The sequence below is a fragment of the Euphorbia lathyris genome, chromosome 7 (genome assembly GCF_963576675.1).
Source record: "Euphorbia lathyris chromosome 7, ddEupLath1.1, whole genome shotgun sequence".
Lineage (NCBI taxonomy): Eukaryota > Viridiplantae > Streptophyta > Magnoliopsida > Malpighiales > Euphorbiaceae > Euphorbia > Euphorbia lathyris.
The window spans coordinates 59,530,980-59,551,655 of NC_088916.1; the positions used below are offsets into that span (position 1 = coordinate 59,530,980).

At 33.2% G+C, this 20,676-nt stretch overlaps 2 protein-coding genes across 5 annotated transcripts; both read left to right on the forward strand.

Moving 5' to 3' along the window:
• Positions 1-3,118: 3,118 nt before the first annotated feature.
• Positions 3,119-15,379, forward strand: LOC136235662 (uncharacterized). 4 transcript variants are annotated; one of them, XR_010691848.1, is made up of 8 exons: positions 3,119-3,440; positions 8,120-10,069; positions 10,154-10,208; positions 10,317-10,465; positions 10,717-10,803; positions 11,766-11,894; positions 12,102-12,244; positions 15,126-15,379. XR_010691848.1 is itself a non-coding variant. In XM_066025498.1 (7 exons), exons 1-7 carry the CDS (start codon positions 3,372-3,374, stop codon positions 12,186-12,188), a joined length of 2,526 nt encoding a protein of 841 aa, XP_065881570.1. In that variant the 5' UTR covers positions 3,119-3,371; the 3' UTR covers positions 12,189-12,454. The 4 variants fall into 4 exon arrangements, 1 of the variants encoding a protein (XP_065881570.1); XR_010691846.1 differs by having other exon boundaries at positions 15,164-15,379; XR_010691847.1 differs by having other exon boundaries at positions 15,182-15,379.
• LOC136235664 (receptor-like protein 30) lies at positions 12,591-15,085 on the forward strand. The gene has a single exon (XM_066025499.1). It carries the CDS (start codon positions 12,824-12,826, stop codon positions 14,108-14,110), a length of 1,287 nt encoding a protein of 428 aa, XP_065881571.1. The 5' UTR covers positions 12,591-12,823; the 3' UTR covers positions 14,111-15,085.
• Positions 15,380-20,676: the final 5,297 nt, after the last annotated feature.

Genomic DNA, 20,676 nt, shown 5'->3' on the forward strand with positions numbered 1-20,676 from the left:
ATTGCTATCTCGAATTAAATTTTCTCTTTCTCACTCTTTACGCTCAAACTCTCATCTTCAAACATCATCAAATAAAAAGTGTAATTACCTTAAATCTCTATCTTCATCTTATATTCTTGACAAATTTATCAAACAAATCATATCTTTGGCCAAACTCGTTCATTATAAAAAAAAATACTATCAATTGACCTCTCTTCGAGAGGCTCTTATTTGAAAATAATAATAAAAAAGTTTAGAATCCAAAATAAAAGAGAAACTTACTTGAAACAAAATAACATAATGTCATATATTGGTTTATTTCTCGAAAAAAATCAGAAAGCATTAATCTATGTCTTATGAATGTTAGAAGTGGTTAATAAAAAAAATAAAACGAAAATATAAATATATAAAAAATCATAAAACTCGACTAACAGAAATTAAGTTATTAGCAGGTTTTTCGAGAAATATAATAAAACAGATTTTAAAACAGATTTCGTCGTTTTTTGTCTTATAATGTCAAAGTTTGAAGAATGCGATGCGAGAATCTAAGCCATGTATTAGCAGGTTTTTTAAAACAGATTTCGTCGTTATTAACGAACGCAATAAATTACGTAAACGAATTCTTACCGTGTGTAAATTCGTTATCATCGAAAAAAAGACAAGAACAATATGAACGCACATAATCATAAAAATTTCACAGTGTTTTCTTTTTCTCAGTATAAAAATTGACAGTTCGATTCTGTATAAATAGAACTCGAATGGACATGTCTGTTCACGAACATATACGACTGTTCATGAATAAACAAAGACGACTATTCATGAAATGAGGTGTCTATTAAAATTTAAATTAATTTCAACATAACTAACATAGTGGTTGATAATTATTTTAGTCAATATTCATTGACGCGGTCGGTTGACAATAAGTTTTTTTTTTTTGAGGTTTTAATTATTTGATTGAAAGGAATGTCGTCTATTAATGCTACGAAGATTAATTGGGTAATTACACCTATGGCCACTGAGCTTTACTCATTTTAACATTATGATCATTAAATTTTAATTTTTAACGGTATGTTTATTGAACTTTATACATTTTAATATCGGTGACCATTCAACGCCTTAAAACGACTGTTGACAGTCTCAAAATAAAAAATTCGAAGAGTTAATAATATTTAATTCTTGAAAATTTTCATTTTGAGATCATTTAGGTGTTGTTTGGTTAGAAGAGGGAGAGTGAATTTTTAGAGAGGGAAAACTCCAAAAAATGTAATTTGAAAAATAAAAAATGTGGTTTCATTTCATGTTAAATATCGTTCTGAACAACTTTAATTTCTCAATATTTTTATTTTGAGATCGTTAACGGTCATTTTAAGGAGTGAGTTAAAATTGGGTGGCCATTGGTATTAAAATTAGTGGGCTGCTATTTACCGCAATATTTTTCCACCTACCGCACTATTTTGACAATTATGCCCTCCTCATAATTTAAACTCAAAAAATCAAAAATCTCAAATCCTCTCTAGCTTTTTGGATTTTCAAAAAACCCGACCTAAAACGACATGCCGCCAAAGGCAGGACCGGGTAAAGGCTTCATGAATGCTCCGGTAAGGTTTTTTTTTAAAAAATTACTCCGAAATCACGGGTTCCGCCTCCGAATCGGAGGCGGAACCCGTATGAATTTAGCCTAAACGGACGGGCCGTGCCGTTTCCACCACGGGTGGAACGGACGAACTGCCCGTTCCACCCGTGGTGGAAACGACACGCGCCGTTCGTTCCACCGTACGGTGGAACGAAGGGCGCTCTCGTTCCACCGTACGGTGGAACGAACGGTATGCTCGTTCCACCGTACGGTGGAACGAGCAGAGCATCCGTTCCACCTTACGGTGGAACGGTGCGCGCTGCCCGTTTAGGCCAAATCCATTTAAAAAGAAATTCAAAATTTAATAAACGAAATTTTAATTTACATTTATATCGTAGGATTACCTCGTGTACGAAATCATGGTCTTCGGGAATGCTCGGGTCCATTTTCGTCCAATTAGAGTTTTTAGGCTTGGGAGAGAAAGAGAGGAAAAAAAAGTTTTGGTTTTTGAGTTTAAATTATGAGGAGGGCATAATTGTCAAAATAGTGCGGTGGTTGGAAAAACATATTGTGGTATATAGCAATACCCTAAAATTAAGTGAGTATACCGTTAAGAATTAAAGTTCAGTGGCGATAATATTGAAATGGGTGAAGTTCAATGACCATGAGTGTAATTTACCCAAGATTAATTACTTAAATTATCTACGCGTTAATTCTAAAATAAATCTAAAATTCAAGGATTATATAATACCTGTAATTTACAATAAATAAAATAATAGGTTTAATACGTTACTAGCTCCCTGAACTTGTCTAAAATTGTAGTTTGGTTCCCTGAACTTTGTAAGTGTTTCACCAGCTCTCTAAACTTGCTTATTTCGTAGCACCGACTTCTTAAACTTGTCAATAAAAGTAGATTAGCTCCCTGAACTTTGCAAGTGTCTCACTAATTCTCTAATCTTGCTTATTCAGTAACAACTAAATACAAAAACTTATTAAATCTAAATTCTAAAAATACGTTTTTATCTATTCGAGAGGTAATTTTTTCGCTTCTCCTATCTTTCAACCTATTATAAGAGTTAGTGTTGCAAGTTTGAAAGATTGAATGAATGAGAATCGGGAGTTAATATTATGGTTTTTGTATTTAGTTGTTACAGAATAAGCAAGTTTGGAGAGTTGGTGAGACACTTGCAAAGTTGAGGGAATTAATCTACTTTTATGGATAAGTTTAAGGAACTGGTGATATGAAATAAGCAAGTTTAGGGAGCTGATGACACATTTACAAAGTTCAGGAACCAACCTACCATTTTGAATAAATTCAAGGAACTGATGTATTAGGCCAAAATAATAACATAACAGAAAAAATTACATAGATTTGAATTTTCTTAAAAAAAGAAAATGGAAAAAAATTTAGATTTTGGATATTTTTAACGTAAGAAAAGGAAAATAGAATGATTTTTAGATTTTTTTTTTTTTTTGAAAACGTGATTTTTAGATTTTTTAATTCTCTGAAAATAGAAATTCGAAAAAGAAAGTTCAATTTTGATAAGGACTCTTCAGTCAAAATAGAAGAAGCCGGTTGCGACACCTAGCAAGAGTTCACCTGAGAAAATCAGGGACTCCAAGTTGGGGTTTAAGTTACACTACGTGCCCTAATTTCATGCCGTGAAATCATTGGCCACCTTTCTCAGACCGCAACCGTCTTCTTCCCTCTCCGCGTTAAACCTCATTTTCTTCTTGCGTGTCCTTCAACCCCACTCTGTTCCTTTCTTTTACTTCAGTGAGAGGGAATATAGAGAGTGAAGTTGTTGAGTATCTAGTCATGGGAGCGCTTGCTCCTCTCTCTTCTTGGATACCTGAGGATGATCTTTTGTTAAAGAATGCTGTTGAGGTAACTTAACTTCACTCCGACTTGCTTTTCTTCTTTCCTGTTTCTGATGAAATTGTGGTTTTGCATCATTTTTTTTTCTAGTTTAGTTTAATGTGTTAAGTATCGTAGGCTTATTACTCAATCTTTGGTAACCGAAGAATTAGGGATTTCTTTTTTTGTTTTTCTGCATTTCTTTTGCATTCGAATTTCTGGACATGCAGAGTGTATTTTTATAGCTTTGGTGCTTACTTTATCTGTTTCTGCTGTTTGCTTGATTATCGTTTTATATTTGGTTCTCCTGTGTTGAAGCATAAAAGAACTACTGGCTTTTATTTTTTTTCCTGAAATGTAGACTGCATTTTAATTGTTAATATCACATTTGAGTTAATGTGGATTAAATGCAACAGATTCTTGCCATTACGGTTCAGAATAAGATTTTTTTTTTTTCATTAGCAACCGTTGGATAGTTGTTGTTGTACAGTTGTACGATTATGGCATTATATCACTGAAAATATTCCTGAAATGTTATCCACATTAATGGTGTGTTAACACACTTGAAGATTATGGTTGGAATTACTTTTTGTTAGTTTCAGCATCTTGAGTGAGTACTTAAACAATTTCCTTTTCCTATTTATTCACTGAATTTCATATTTGAGAGAGCTGAAAATGATGTAGCAACTTGATTTAGTGAAGGATGATGTAGGGTGAAGATGAACTTACATTTGATATTTTAATTTAAAAAGGGATGCTGGACAAATTAGGTTACTTGCATCCCTTTCTAGTCACATGGATATAGGCATGTGCTTGTATATCAACAATACTATCTCTGTGAGGAGGCTCGGCTGTTTTGTATTGTGATGGCTCAGGATTCACTGAAAGAGGACCTTTGTTACGCATAGCTCCTGCCATTCTTCCACCATTGGAAGATCACGTCCTCTACCACGGCCTCTACCTCTCTTTCTGCTCTTCTTTATCATGTCATCAAGAGTCATATCCAGAGAAGAAAAGTAAGGAAACTATATAGAGAGAAGAGAAGAGAATGGGAATGAAGATGAAGTAAGGAAATGCTCTTCTATCGGACAAAGATCTAATGATTTATAGAAAGAAGAGAGAATGGGAATAAATAATTTGTCGAGATTTTTGCTAAAGAGAATAAGGAAATTATTGTGAGTTAAGGATACAGATATTGTCTAATTAATTAGAATGCATGATTTACTGAAATTAGAATAATTTACCATATTTTGATATATAAAAAAAGAATAATTAACCATATCTAGCACGTATATTAATATATATGGGAAGAGGTAGGTAGAGACTATGGTTACTTTGTCTTTTATGTGTATTACACATAATAAGTAAAATATCAGAGGAATAAATAAGTATTGATTTATTTTTTTATCAATGCAAATTAATAAGAATAGGAGTTATTGAATGCAATTGGACAAAAATATGGGGTTATTCAATGCAATTTGATAAAAATATGGGGTTATTCAATGCAATTTGATAAAAATAGGGGGTATTGAATTCAACTGGACAAGAATATGGAGTTACTAAATGAAATTAGATAAGAATAAGAAGTTATTAAATGTATTTGGACAAGAATATGAGTCATTTAAGATTTTTAAAAGTTCAAAGGGAGCAGTTGGAGTTGTAGGCCAAGTATAGATGACAACATATGTATTAAGCCTTAATAATATATGCAGTTTCTTATAGGTCGCAAACTATTTCAAATTTTCGGATTTCGGAATCAATTGGTAATACTTCCAAAATGCCTTGGTGAGTTCAACAATAAGAAATAACTCTTATGACATTCTTACCTGAATTTGATTCTTAATTTTCATTGTTGAAATCCCTGAACCATTGAGAAAAACTCCCTTAACTTTTTGGGCCGTTCAAAAAGATAACAGAGCTGAATTATTTTATATATTGCTAAGTAATAGCGACTTTCCTCGTATGATAGCAATTAGACTTGTTCATCGATCGAGCTCAATGGGCTTATACTAAAAATAACTCAGCCTAAGGCTAGTACAGACCGCCACAGTACTCTTCCCTCTTCGCGTTACCTATTAAAAACCTCTCTTTCTTCCTGCTTGTCCTTCAACCCCATTCTGTTCCTTTCTTTTTCTTCTTGTTGTAAACAGAGAAAATTACACTCGAGAGAGAGTGAATATAGAGAGAGAGTGAAGTTGCTGAGTTTCTAGTCATGGTAGCTCTTGCTCCTCTCTCTTCTTGGATACCTGAGGATGATCTTTTGTTAAAGAATGCTGTTGAGCTAACTTAACTTCACTCCGACTTGCTTTTGTTTATTCCAGTTTCTGAATGAAATTAGGGTTTTGCATCATTTTTTCTAATTTAATTTTTTTATGTAAAGCTTTAATGTGGAAAGAATCTTAGGCTTATTACTCACCTGCTTCTATCTTTGGTCACCGAAAAATTAGGGATTTTTTTTTTTTTTTCTGCATTCGAATTTCTGGACATGCAGAGTATAATTTTATAGCTTTGGTGCTTACTGTATCTGTTTCTGCCTTGATTATTGTTTTATGTTGGGTCTCCTGTGCTGTGTTGAAGCATAAAAGAACTGCTGGCTTTCCCCCCCTCAGATGTACACTGCATTTTAAGTGTTAATATCACATTTGAGTTAATGTGGATTAAATGCAAAAGAGTCTTTCCGTTATGGTTCAGAATAAGATTTTGTTTTTTTTCCATTAGCAACCATTGGATTGGATAGTCGTTGTGCAGTTGTACGGTGTGTTAACACACTCGAAGAATATGTCTTCGATTCGAATCGGACATGAATCGGCCGAATCGGTGGTGAATTGGCCGAATCGGCCGAGTCCACCGATTCAGTCGACTCATGAACTCCATTAGGAAAAAGAGACTGTTTTTCATTTAACAAGAATAAAAAACGTGTGCAGAACTGAAACTACTTAAAAAGTTATGGAAACTTGCTTTCTCTGTTTTCTTTTGGTTTTCTGCAACAAAAAATCCTCCTACTCTATTTTTCTCATTCTCTTCCTTGACTCATTCTAAGAATTCTTTGGCAATTAGTTTTAGGGTAAATTTCAAATAAAATCCCTGTGGTTTCACTAATTTTCAGATAAAGGATTGTGGTTTACTTTTTGTCAAAACGAGGATTGAGGTTTCGCACTTGGATTAATGTTATTAAAACCATCTTTAACGACCTGAAAATGAAAATTTTCAAGAATTAAAGTCGTTCAATGTCATATTTTCTATGGAACTACATTTTCGATTTTCGAAAATCATCTTTTTTGGAACTTTCTCTCTCTAAACATTAACTTTCTCTCTCTTTACCAAACATCATCTAAATAATCTCAAAATAAAAAAATTGAAGAATTAAAGTTTCTTAGAATATTAGTAGTTCTTAAAATATGTCATTTTTGAAGTCGTCAAGGGTGATTTTAATAGTATGAATCGAAAAAGTCCTTATTTTGCTAAAGTTGAAAACCTCAATCCTCGTTTTGACAAAAAGTAAACCACAGTCCTTTATCTGAAAATTAGTGAAACCACAGGGGTTTTATTTGAAATTTACCCTTAGTTTTATTAGGATTGCATTAGATTTGAATTTTAATTTAAGTGCTTGGTTGATAACTTGATATAATTTCTATTTGGATTTTTTTTTTTGGTAATTTCTATTTGGATATTAAAATTGCATTTTTAGACTAATATTTAAAGTTAAATATGGTTAATGTTTTATTTTTTGTAATATTTTGAATTTGATTCGGTTCGATTCACGATCCCAATTCACAAAATGAGGATTTTGAGGCACGACTCGAATCTTGATTTAACAACTATGGTTTCAACATCTTGACTGAGTACTTTAACAATTTTCTTTTCCTATTTATTCACTGAATTTCATATTTGAGAGCTGAACTGAAAATGATGTAGCAACTTGATTTAGTGAAGGATGATGTAGGGTGAACACGAACTTACATTTGATATCTTAATTTAGCAAGGGATGCTGGACAAATTAGGTTGCTTGCATCCCTTTCTAGTCACATGGATATAGGCATGTGCTTGTATATCAACAATATTGGAAAAAAAGATCATTTAATGAGTTTCCACTGGCTTAAGCTATCAGCAAAATATGGAGAAAAATAGGTTGTTTTGAATGCTATAATAATAGTAGACTAGAGCTGACTATTTCGTAATTTTTGTCTTGGTTGAAAATAGGTGGATTCAGCCTAGGACATTTTGCCAAACTTGTAGATGTACTCTCAATTTCTTCTTCTTGAGTTTTTCTACTACTACATTATCTCATCAGAATCAGCGATTTAAATGAGAATCCACAATGGTTCTATTGGCTGTATACAGATAGGAATTTGTGAATGAAGCTTGAAATGACTTGTGTATTGGCAGCTGAAAACTAATTAGTTTACATGGCAATATAATTCCTGTATCTGATTTTATAATTTTTACCGATTTCTGTGGTTAATGAACTTTTAAGAGTTATTAGCAAATGGAATTTAGCCCACTCCCATATGTGAATTAAATATAATTGGTGCAGAATATGTCTTTTATTTTGTTTTCCTTCTTGACCTTTTTGTGAGGAAGGGGGTGGTTTGCTATCACTGTAGTAATGATAACTATTAAAGCTAAAACAGTTTAGTTGTATGGAGGCTGTTGATTTAAATTTTTGTTTTAATGTTTGCTGCTGACAATTTTCTTTCTTCCGTTGTCAGGCTGGTGCTTCATTGGAATCACTTGCTAAAGGTGCCGTTCAATTTTCTCAAAAATTCACTGTTGAAGAACTACATGATCGGTGGCGCTCTCTCCTGTATGATCCAATTATATCTGCTGAGGCTTCTTTTCACATGATTGAATTTGAGCGTTCTGCCCTTCCATCAAAAGCTAGTAGAGCTGGGAATTCAAAAGAAAATAAATATGGTTCTGGGAAAAGGAAGCTTGAAAGTGTGCGTAATTGTTATTATGCCTTGCGTAAAAGAATTCGTAACGAGCCATTTAACTCCATGGATCTGACTTTTCTCATTGCACCCACCGATGATAATTACATGGGAAATGAGCATTGCATTCTTGGAGATCCGGTTTCAGATCAATATGGGCTTCAGGAATCTAATGCGGATATCATGCAACATGCTTTTCCAGAAATTAGGGATGATATTAATACCAATGGTTTTCATGCAGAATTTCAGAATTGTGTCCAGGATTATTCAGTAGAGCAAGATAATGTACATACAGAGATGCAACAAATATGTGAAGGGAATATCTCTCAAGCTGCAAATGGAACTGCGATTGAGGAATTTGGGGCACCGAAAGACTTGCCACCAAATGCTGACCAAGTAAATGGATGCTCTAAGTTTGATGGACATGACTTCAGTTCTCCAATGTCTGGATGTGATGTGTCATTTCATAACTTAGAGTACTTATCTCCACTCCCTGAGATGCCAATATGGAGGACAGATGAGGGTGTTTCACCACCAACTATTCCACTTAATATGCACGCAGGGGACACATATTCACTTCCTTGTGATGGTGATACAAAGAATACATGTCTGTCAGAATTTGATATGCATGGAGACTCCAACTTAGAACTAGATATACCAAGTGAGGACATGAAAACTGTAGCTGACAGCACTGAAGTTTACCTGGCTGAACTTTCCAATTCTCTTTTGAATTTCACAAATGAGGAAGAACTCCTATTCACAGATGACGGAAAAGATACAATTGATAAGTCTTACTATGATGGTCTTAGTTCACTATTATTGAGTTCACCAATAGATGCCAATCAAGATCACATGGTAGATATAACTCAGCCAGATATAAATCTAGATCATCTCAAAGATCAAGCTGGTGTAAGTCATGGAGGCATAGATCAAGATGAGGGACCTCATCACAGCAATGATGTCAATTCAGAAGTCCAGCTCCTTTCAACTACTTCAGCTTCAAACACTCAACTTCCTGAAATGAGCATTGAGAGTGAATTTATGATATGCACCTTGAACACTGAAGATCCGGAAATCCCATGCAATGATGATGTTGTCTTTACCAACCACTTGCGTCCAAAGCCATTTTCCTCTGTAGCACGTCGCAATTTCCATGATGTTCCTAAACTAAATCCTTCAACAGTTAAAGAATTTTCTAGCAATCTAAACACTAATGAAAGGGTTCTGACATTGACACAGAGAGAGCGAGAACCTCCTGCATACTCTCAGATTATAAAATCACAGGTAATTCCAGAAACTGGCTCGCTTCGTCCAGCTGATGGGAATGGGATTAAAGTAGACCTGCCCACCAGTAGATCTAATCACAGGAGTGTGGGTAATGCATCCAAAGATGTTAATGCAGAAGCTCTTGTACCTCCTAAAATGAAGGAAGAAACTCCAGAAGTTGTGGCTATGAAGCATTTTAGTCATAATGTAGTTGATTGTTCAAAGCAGAAGCCAGCTGTTGGTCTGGATGGCCAGAAATGGTCTCAGACAAATGCCAGTGATGTCAAACAGGATCTTGATGCTGCTAAACAAATTCTACAATATCAGGCATCACATGCAGAATTGGGGTCTGTAGATGTTGCTGCCTCAGAGAACATTCCAAATGATCAAGTATCAGATGCAGAAGAGCCACCTCTAGAGAGTGATAATGATGTGCCATATTTCTCAGATATTGAAGCAATGGTAAACATTCTTCTAGTGTTCTTAAGAAGATTATTTTTCTTTTTGCAGTTCCTTTCCTCTTGACTTTTTTGTTCTTTTTCTTAGATTCTTGATATGGACTTAGATCCAGAAGACCAGGATTTATATTCCAGCGATGAAGGTAAGTGTCTATTTATTATTATACCAGCTGTGGGTATGAATTTTCACACGCACTTCAACAGTTCAGCACATCGAAATCTGTGTGAATCTTTTAAGTAAATAAATGCAGTCTTAAGATATCAGCAAGAGGATACTAAGAGGGTAATTATGAGGCTGGAGCAGGGTGCTAATTCTTATATGCAAAGAGCCATTGGATCTCAAGGAGCGTTTGCTGTTCTATATGGTAGACATTCGAAGCATTACATTAAGAAACCTGAGGTATATGAGGACAACAAATGTACATAATTGTTTAATCTATTTCCAATTGGGTATAGAGGATTTTAATTCTCTACTCCTCACCTGGTTTCCTGGTTTCCTTTCAAGTATTTGGATTAAGTGCACATCTAATTAGAACGTGTAGCCCCTGCTAATTTTTAGTTACTCTTGAAGTTTCTGATTATGATGTTATTTCCTGTGTTTTCCTTTTGCTTTCAGAGCTTAATATCTGAAGTAACATCTCTTGGATGCAGGTTTTGCTTGGTAGAGGAACAGAAGATGTAGTTGTTGACGTTGACTTGTGGAGGGAAGGGCGTGGAAATAAAGTATCTCGTCGGCAGGTGAGGTTTGTTTTGGTCACATCAGTTTACTTGCTCTGTGGTGCTATCAATTGTTCTTCATTTTTACTGTTATTATTTGGTTAAATAATTTACTAGTCCCGATTTACATATTACACGAGTTGACCAAAATAAAACTCGGGGACTGCAAGGATTAATTTTTAATTTCACATTATTTTCTCTTTTGGAAGTTTCATGGATTTGTTAGTTGTGTTTCATGTATCTTTTGATCCTATTTTTTCAGTTCATTATTCTGTCATTTCTCTCCAAGACTTTGTTTGTTTCACAAAAAAACATTTCCCTTGATTTCTCGAAGAATAAAATATTTTCACTTGTTTGGTTATTACATGAAAAATGAGTTAAAAATAGGAAATAAAGATGGCTGTATGGTTCAATTTTTTGCTTTCTCTCTCTTTAAATTAATGGTTATTACATGAAAAATGAGTTAAAAAATAGGAACTAAAGATGGCTGCATACTTCATTTTTTGCTTTCTCTCTCTTTAATTAGTTGTTCTTTATTTTTACTGTTATAAGTTGTTTTCCTTTATTTTGTGAAGAATTTCCTCTGACTAGGAATTTGTTTTCCATTGACTTATTTATTTTCCTTTTGCATTCCAAACGTTAGAAAAGAGGAAAAATGTTTTTGGGATGAGTATTTTCCGTGAAACAAACAGAGCCTTAAATTATTATTTTGTTTGTGTTTCTTTTATTTGTTGGTGTATGACACTGACTAGATCCAAAACAAATCATGGAGCGATTTCAGGTAGGGGTATTCTGACATGATAACAAGAATTACAGAGACAATCAACACGAGTATCATTTTGCTTGCATTTAATCATATCATATTATAATCATATGAAACATATAGATAACATAACATGATTTTAACACGATAACACGCAATTGTCACCTCTAATTTCAGGTGCATCTTTATTTATTTATTTATTATTTTTCAATTTGATTAGGCAACTATAAATTTGGACAAAAGTGGATCTTTCCATCTGAGAAATCTTGGCAAATGTCCTATATTGGTGAATGACAAAGAGATAGTCCATGGACAGAGTCTAAGCCTTCCTTCCAGTTGTTTAATTGAGGTTTGTTCCTGTAGATCTTTCTTAAGCATTTGTTTTTTCATGCATTTTCTAGCAGATGTTTTCACATGCTATTAAACCTGGTCAAGTTCTCTTCAATCTTCTTGGTGTAGTGCTAATACCCGTTTTAGCGGGGAAAAAGAAGTAATGTATTTTACTGCAATAGTCTGCAATTTCTTAATGACTCAGGTTGAATTGATCATTTTGCAGATCAGAGGGATGCCATTCATATTTGAGACAAACCATATTCGTGTGAAGCAGTATCTTAATAGCATAACACAGCAGAACCAAACCTAGGAGCATCAATTTTGAAGTGTCTCGTAAATTTCGTAAAATCCCAATGCCATCAGAAGGTGCTCAAATTTTTTCTTGCACTTTCTGGGTCTTTTTACTATATTATTATCTTTCTTTTTAACCCATGTTAAAATGTTAAATGTGACTGCTATGAAGTTAGAAAGTGAAGTTTTCTCATCTCAGAAAGCATTTTCATCACTTTGCAATTAGGGTTTGTAGAAGCAATTGTATCATCGGTGGTTAATGAAATCTTCCTTTTCCATACAAAACCTAATTAGCATTCTTCGTAATCGAATATGTTCTCGTTTTCCAATTTTTTTTTTTGGGTGCCCAATTTAATAACATGAAAGTTACCTTAATAAGGATAGACTTATCAAAAAACATAGAGTTAGTGACTAAATGGCTTGGATAGGATTCTAATATTTTAGTGCTGCACTTGAATAAAAAATTATTAGAGTGAACTTAGTTGTCAGTATTTATCTGTGAGTCTCTGAACTCACGTGGGTCTCTCAGTACATGCTCCTTATGGAGCTTTTTATCAGATTTTTATATATAAACCTAATGGTATGGGACAATCTAAGCATCTTACTTGGGAAGCAACCTCTTTCTTTTCAAGATCCAATATTTCCTTCTGAAAAATGTCAAAACAAAGCATTTTCAATGTTTCTCTGCCTTTTATGCTTACATTTTCGTTCCTAGAAGTACTGGTCGGACTTGGAGTTGTGGATTCAAAGACGTATCCGGGTGACGTACAAGTGCTTGAGGATCTAAAGAATGGGCTTCACTCAAATTCTGTTCCTCCAGGATCTTGCCTTAGCTCCTGGGATTTCTCATTTGACCCGTGTGATCACATTTTCAGTGATAGATTCACCTGTGGCTTCAGGTGCGACCGAGCTGTTTCCGATGAATTCCGAGTCACTGAAATCACCCTTGACCCTGTGGGTTATTCTGGTTCTCTTTCGTCTATCACTTGGGACCTCCCTTACTTACAAACCCTTGACGTTTCTGATAACTCCTTCTCTGGCTCTCTTCCTAATTCTCTAGCCAAGCTTATCCGCCTTCGTCGCCTTAGCCTTTCCCAGAATTCACTCTCCGGAGAGATTCCATTTTCTTTAGGTTCTCTATTTCGCCTCCAAGAACTCTACCTTGACAATAACTATCTTCATGGACATCTACCATCAAGCTTCACTTCTCTTTTAAGCTTGGAAAGACTCGAAATCCAGCAGAACAATATTTCCGGGGAGTTTCCTGATCTGAGTTCACTGAAACACTTGTACTTCATTAATGGCAACGATAACAAGTTCTCTAGGCAACTTCCGTCAAAAATGCCAGTCTCGCTCATCGAGCTTTCGATTCGAAACAACAAATTAGAGGGAAATTTACCTCATAATTTTGGGGATTTAGAGTACTTACAGGTTTTGGATCTTAGTCATAACCTGTTATCGGGCCCTGTATTATCGGTTCTCTTTGATCATCCTTCTCTTGAACAACTCACTCTATCTTACAACAATTTGTCATTCCTGCAAGTTCCCGGTGCAACGCAGGGTTTAACCAGTAAACTAATAGCTCTTGACCTGAGCTATAATAATCTAGGCGGACTGTTACCGTCTTTCCTAGGATCAATGCCAAAGTTGTCCTCTTTAAACTTGGAGCACAACAGGTTCACAGGGATGATACCGGCCCAGTATGCACTAAGAGCTGCAGTTCGAAGGCGTAAAACGTCGTCGTTCGAGAGACTGTTATTAGGTGGGAACTACCTGTTCGGACCGATACCGGGTCCTCTAATGGTTATGAAGCAAGGTAGTGCTAATGTGAGCCTGGTGGATAATTGTTTATATAGATGCCCTGATAGCTATTTCTTTTGCCAAGGTGGAGATCAGAAGTCGTTAGTGGATTGTAAGAGCTTTTGGCCTGCACATCCTTAACGAACATGATCATCTTACTTTCTTTAAAGTATTAATGGTAAATTAGTCTTATTATTAGTATAATTAGTGTTACTTTAAAGGGAAATTAGTCTTATTATTAGTATAATTAGTGAAAGAAAGCAGAGGTTGTGATAATGTTGAGATTGAAGATTTGATTTGATTTGATTAATGTGTATAGAGATTTGCATGCATAAAAAATTAGGTTAGATAGATCCAATAAAAAGAATATTCAACTGAATTCAATTCCCAACTTTGATGCAGTGATTATGATTCTCTTTGAATAAAAAATTAATTAAATTCTGAGTCTCGGTGGTCAACGATTTGGAAATCGATTCAATATAAAAACTTCTGTCCTGACTTTATTTGATGGCTTCATAAATCTTTAATACTCCTATAAATTCTTTTTTATTCATGCATCAGTTTTATCAAATATATTATATTTTAAATATTAGTTAAGGATGCAATTAATTACTTATTTAGGTTGCATAACACCCATTTTGGCCTTCAAACTAATGTCCAAAGTCAATTACAACTCTATACTACTAAAATCAACAATTGAGTCCCTAAACTAAACAAAAATTAGCAATTCGACCCAAACTAACATACCTAACCTTACCTAATGGTAACTAAAGGAATAGGTTCGAAATTTTCAGCTCCGATCTACAAACACAGTAAGAAAAGAAGTACAGATTTTCCATTCATTGCTAAAGAACAAATTCATATCCTTAATTTAGTTTGGGTTGAATTGCTAAAAGTTATATTGGATAAGTTGCACAATAGTGAATCATACGGGCCCATTATATTCTCTCGCTATTTTGTTGGGTTGGACTTTGTGGTACTTTTCTTTTTCCCCATTATTATTATTATGTTAAGATTATTAAAATATATATTATTATGTAATATAAGTTTTGTTTAATGAATATCCACCTACAGTGATGAATACATGAGTCACTGATAGAGGGTGTTTGTGGCAGTCTCGATATTTATGAGTTCCTTTGGTAATATGTTTTTTTAGGTGTTTTTATATAAAAAAAATTAAAGTATTGTACACAGTTTCGATGGAATTTTCAGTGTTTTCCGGCAGCCGGTGAATGTTCAAGTGTCCCTAGCTCCTCCTGGATTGTCCACACATTAACATATATGTATTTATGATGCATCCTACACATGTAATTATAAAGATAAACATATTTAGAATCATATATTGATCGTAGTCTATTAGTATAAATATGTTCATTATCTTCATTTGTAAAACCACAAAATTTAAGACGTTTATGTTATTATTTTTATTCATATTCAAGTGTCCCTAACGTTGATAATTTGGGTCAATTTCCGACACCAGTAGTGTTCACATGGACACTGATGACCAAATGAATTGTGGTCATTCACTGTTGGATCTAGGCTGATAAAAAATATGGGATTGAGATTCAAAGGATCCTAAAGCTCATATTTAGTCAGCCTAAATCTAACGTGAATGATCACAATTCATTTAGTCATCAGGGTCCATGTGAACACTACTGAATGTTTCATGGTTTTTTTTGTAATTTAATAATAAAATTGGAGATTCAATATATTTTTTTTTTATTGTTTTTATTTTTTCACATCCCAACATATGTTTGTGATTTGTTACTGATAAAATGATGCACGTGTGAAATATAAATGACAGATTTATGACCGAGAAGATAATTTGATGAATTATTTTTCAAATTGATCCAATTTATCAATGGTAAAATTAAGTGTTCTCCCAATCAAACCCATCTTTTCCCGTCAGAGATGTTGTGGGCTGAAAACTTTGATGCAAATTTTGGGGTTTGTGGTGTGGCTGTGGCTGTGGGACCACCTCAGCTGCTCAATTTTTGGTCCAATGTAATTTTTTTTTATATATATAAATATCATGTGAATGTTCACAGAGATCGAAGCTTAGCGTGCTTAATATAGAGTCATATTATATGTAATTTAGTCGACAAATGAGATTGTTTTGTTCGGATTCAAACTCTTGATTACTTATCTCGTATAGATAGGGTAAATTACATCCATGACCGCTAGACTTTGCTTTTTTTAACGGTATTGTCACTGAACTTCAAAATTTGACATAAAAGTCACTCAACTAACTTTTCAAAATGATCGTTAACAACTCTCAAAATGAAGATATGTAAGAATTAATGTTGAATTGACTTTTTCCTAACCAAACAACACCTATATGATCTCAAAACAAAAAAAATTCAAAAATTAACAATAATAACCTACACTCTCTATCTTCAACCTATAAAGGTCCAATCTAAACTAATTCTCAATTAGTCGTTACATTGACCACGCGTTTGACTTCATCCTATAATTAGCGAAACCGTGCATTTTGCTTAGATTCAACCTATTGCCCCCTCAAGTTGGAGTAGTGAAGATTGGATTCAATTCAATTCTATAGTTTTGATACTTTGAAACATGTATTATGAATAAAATATTAACTGTTACAAACAAAAATTGCTAATCAACAATTAAATTTGTCACATTATTAATACAGTTATAGAACACTGTCCAAAATATTTACCACATTATTAATACAGTTATAAGTAACATATTAAAATATAAGAAACAATGAACTTGTTTGAAATGAAAAGTTTAGTATGATAGAAAAAACGGTGTGTAGATTTTTACTTCTCAAAAAGATTATGAGAGAACTCATACCAATTTAATATAGGATAACAAAAAACTTAATATAGGAAAAAAAGAAATGTTTCAAATAAGGTAAATTATATTCATGGTCCTTCAAGTTTACTTTTACTTTCATCATGTTTTTTAACTTTGAACTTTTCACTTTACTAACATTATGACTCATTTTACGGTTGACCATGTTAAAATAATCGATAACGATCTTAAAAATGAAAAAGTTTAAAAATTAAAATAATTTAGAATTTTCTATCCCACAATTTTCAGAACTTTCTCACTTTAAATAATTATTTTTTCTATGATCAAATAACATTTAAATGACATTTTCATCAACTTTTACAATAGATGATCACATACTATTAGAGTGATCATCTTTATCAACGATAAAAAGAGTTATTTTGTTATTAAAGTGCAATGTTCATGAGTTATAATATTATGTTTTGATGTTCATGGACTATAATAAAAATAAGAGCAAAGTTAAGAGGTCATAAATGTAATTTACCCATTAATTAAACAAAAATTAGTGTTTTTTGCCTAATAAAAAAACAATGGAATGACAATTAGCTTAGGTCAGGAACCAAATCACATGATAAAAATATGTGATAAATTATTGTTGTATTGTATGTGACACTTTCCAGGTGTCTAATTTGCAATTAATAAGTTGCTAATTTTTATTAATTAAGAAGTTGTCAATCATTTCGGCCATTATTATTGTTTAATCAATCCCACCCCACCTTACCATTCTTCATTTGTTTTCATATTTACAAACATATTATAATAATTATTATCCTTAACTTTATAAAAATAAACAAATTGAGTTATTTTATTTTTATATATTAAAGTTCAACTTCCAATTTATCCTCTAAATCTAGATTTGGATAAATTGAAGTGTGTATCACTTTTAGCTAACTTAAAAGTTAATAGACTATTATAAGATAGTTTAGCGGTTAATAAATCATCTTAAGAAAGTTCAAGAAATCTACTTAAGGCTTCAAAAAAAAAAAAAATCTACTTACAAGTTGAAGTGTGTATGGGTTTTAGCAAACTTAGAAGGTTAGTAAATTTGATGAGGGCGTCAAGGTGACTAAATGTATGGAAATGAGTGATTGGAGAAGCCAAGCCAAAGGAGCGACACATCAAGGAAAAGAGAAAACTATTCATGTGAAAAACAGAGGTGCATGTTGTGTGGACTTTAAACTCACAAGCTTTTTTTAAGAATAAAACTCACACGCAGTGTGGACTTTAAATTGATCCCGGAATGTATTAAATGATCCACATCTACAAGCTGGATCATAGCTACATTTGGGCGTGGGTTTAAGATTGAGCAATTAATCATATGGGGTAATTAATTTATTAGTCCCTATATTTTGACAAAACACATTGTTTAGTCCCTGTATTTTCCAACACACATGGTAAGGTCCCTAACTTTTTCTCAGTGAACTGTTTAGTAATTCCGTCTGTTTGTTAGATTTTTTACCGTTTATGAATTCGGAAATGATTAAATTACCCTTCACTATTTACCTTCGAATTTCAGAAGAGGAAATCCAATTTAGAAGAAGAAACTATTTGTATGGAGAACAAGAAAAAGAACAGACCCAATGCTTACGAATTTGAACGATTAAGAAGAAAATCAAGAAGAAGAATACTCAAAGTTGATTTCAGATGCAGTAGAGTTTAAAGGAAAGGAAAATAAAGGAAAAGGAGAACGCAAATCCAAATTGACTAACAGAATCTTCATGAGAGTCTAATAACAGGGACTAAACAATTCACCGAGAAAAACGTTAGAGACTAAACAGTTAATTGAGAAAAAGGTCAGGGACTTTACCATTTGTTTTTTAAAATACAGGGACTAAACAGTGTGTTTTGTCTAAATATAGGGACTAATAAATTAATTACCCAATCATATGTGATCTTCAATTTTGTATAATAGTTTGTTACTCCAAGTTCACCTTGTTTGAAGTTATGGAACTCCTTTTTGAGCTCCGAGTTTTTAAGTGAATCTCCTTATAAAAAATAATCATGTACATCCGTCCATACATCACATGATTTGTCAACCCAATGATGCTTTATGCTATTTGATGCGGGCATTTAGTCGATTAGACGAGAGAGGACGAGTGGTAGAAGAAACCGGATTAAAAGGGCATCACAAAGCAAAAAAAAAAAAAAAGACTATTATATATTCCACACGCCGTGTGGATGTTAAGATTCAGCATTAGAGACTCAACACCAAACTCACACGTCGTGGACTTTCAAAATATAATCCACACGCCGTGTAGGCTATTTAAAAAGCCTTATAGATCAGATTTGACCCTCGCTTCAACTCCCTTCCAATTACAACTTTATCACCCCTTATTTATAACCTATGCCATCCATTTATCTCTACCACATTTTACCCCTTTAAACTTTATGTATTTAGTTATATACATTTGCCCATTTCTCTTTGAGAAGTATTAAGATCCATCCCTTTTATCAGTGAAGATCTTTGATACCTACGGGTTTTAACTCGTAAATCTTGGGATTCACTCCTTCTAATTTAGTTAGAAAAGAAACTCTTTGTTAGTTTACAATCAAAACTAACTCACACGTCATTAATCCGTATCACTATTGGTTGTGAAACAACATGAAGTAACCATGAGATCGTCATTGTATTGCATCTCACCCAAAGTTGCATATAGATGGGACCATCAATGACATATGTTGTTATCGTGCCATCTATAAACAAAAGAGAATTTATTTTTAGACATCAATACAACATTCACCGGTCTTGACCATTAGTGATAATTAGGTCTAGTAAGAATGTGTGGTACCAGTGAAATAGGAGGTGTTTCATTCGTCAAAAGAAAATAAGGACTTCCAAAAGTTTCATCTGTCTTGAAAGGTTGAAAACAGTTCTGAATCTCCACCCTAAGATTCTAATAAACCTGGATCTAACAGTAAATGACAAAATACCACATAATTATTAAAGTCCATGTGATGAAAACCGAAAGCGGAATCGGTCTCATTTGCAGCAACCATTATTATCCATGAGCTTATGTTATGATGATGATTAGTCAAACCAGACAATAAATTAAGGTGGCTCATGCTCAAACCTCTCCAAATCACATCAGTCAACATAAGCGTCTACTTTTAGGCGTGAGAAATTTTTGTTAGACAATTGAAATAAATGATAGAATTCAATAATATTATACCACATGTTACATGTCAATTAACAAAATATTTATTTTATGTAATTAATAAATTATATAATTTTAAAAATTATTTATATAAAATTTTATAAGTAATTTATAAACTCTAAATTCTAAAGTGGACTATTCAAGATATTGTTTTTTTTAATGAACAATTAATGTGGTGGACTAGACCAGAGGTCGGTAAGAGATTTCTCTCATTTTAATCAGTTGCTATTTATTGAGTCTTTATACAGTAAAACCTCTCTATAGGAATATATATTTGGGATCAGACTATTTGTATAACAATTGGAAGGTTATTACTAAACAAAGTTTTGTATAATAAAATTTCTCAACACATAAATTTTTAAATTTTTAACAATAACAAGAACTCTCTAATTATTATTATTCAAAAAATATTTATGTAAAGTTGTTTGACACATTAATTTTGTTTTTATATTTGCGACTAAATCTTTGAACTTGCGAGTACTTAGTAACTCACTTGCATGAACACCTTTTTGTTGAATCCAAAATGTTTCTAACATTTCAAGAATATTGAAAGCTTCTTGGCATATAACCTTTTCTATTTCTACACTATCATCATCTGCATGATTATCTTCTTGCTCATTTTATCTAATTGCACCAACAATTTCTTCTTCACTTAAAATATATGTAACTTGTTGCTCACTTGAATTCTTAACATATATATATATATATATATATATATATATATATATATAT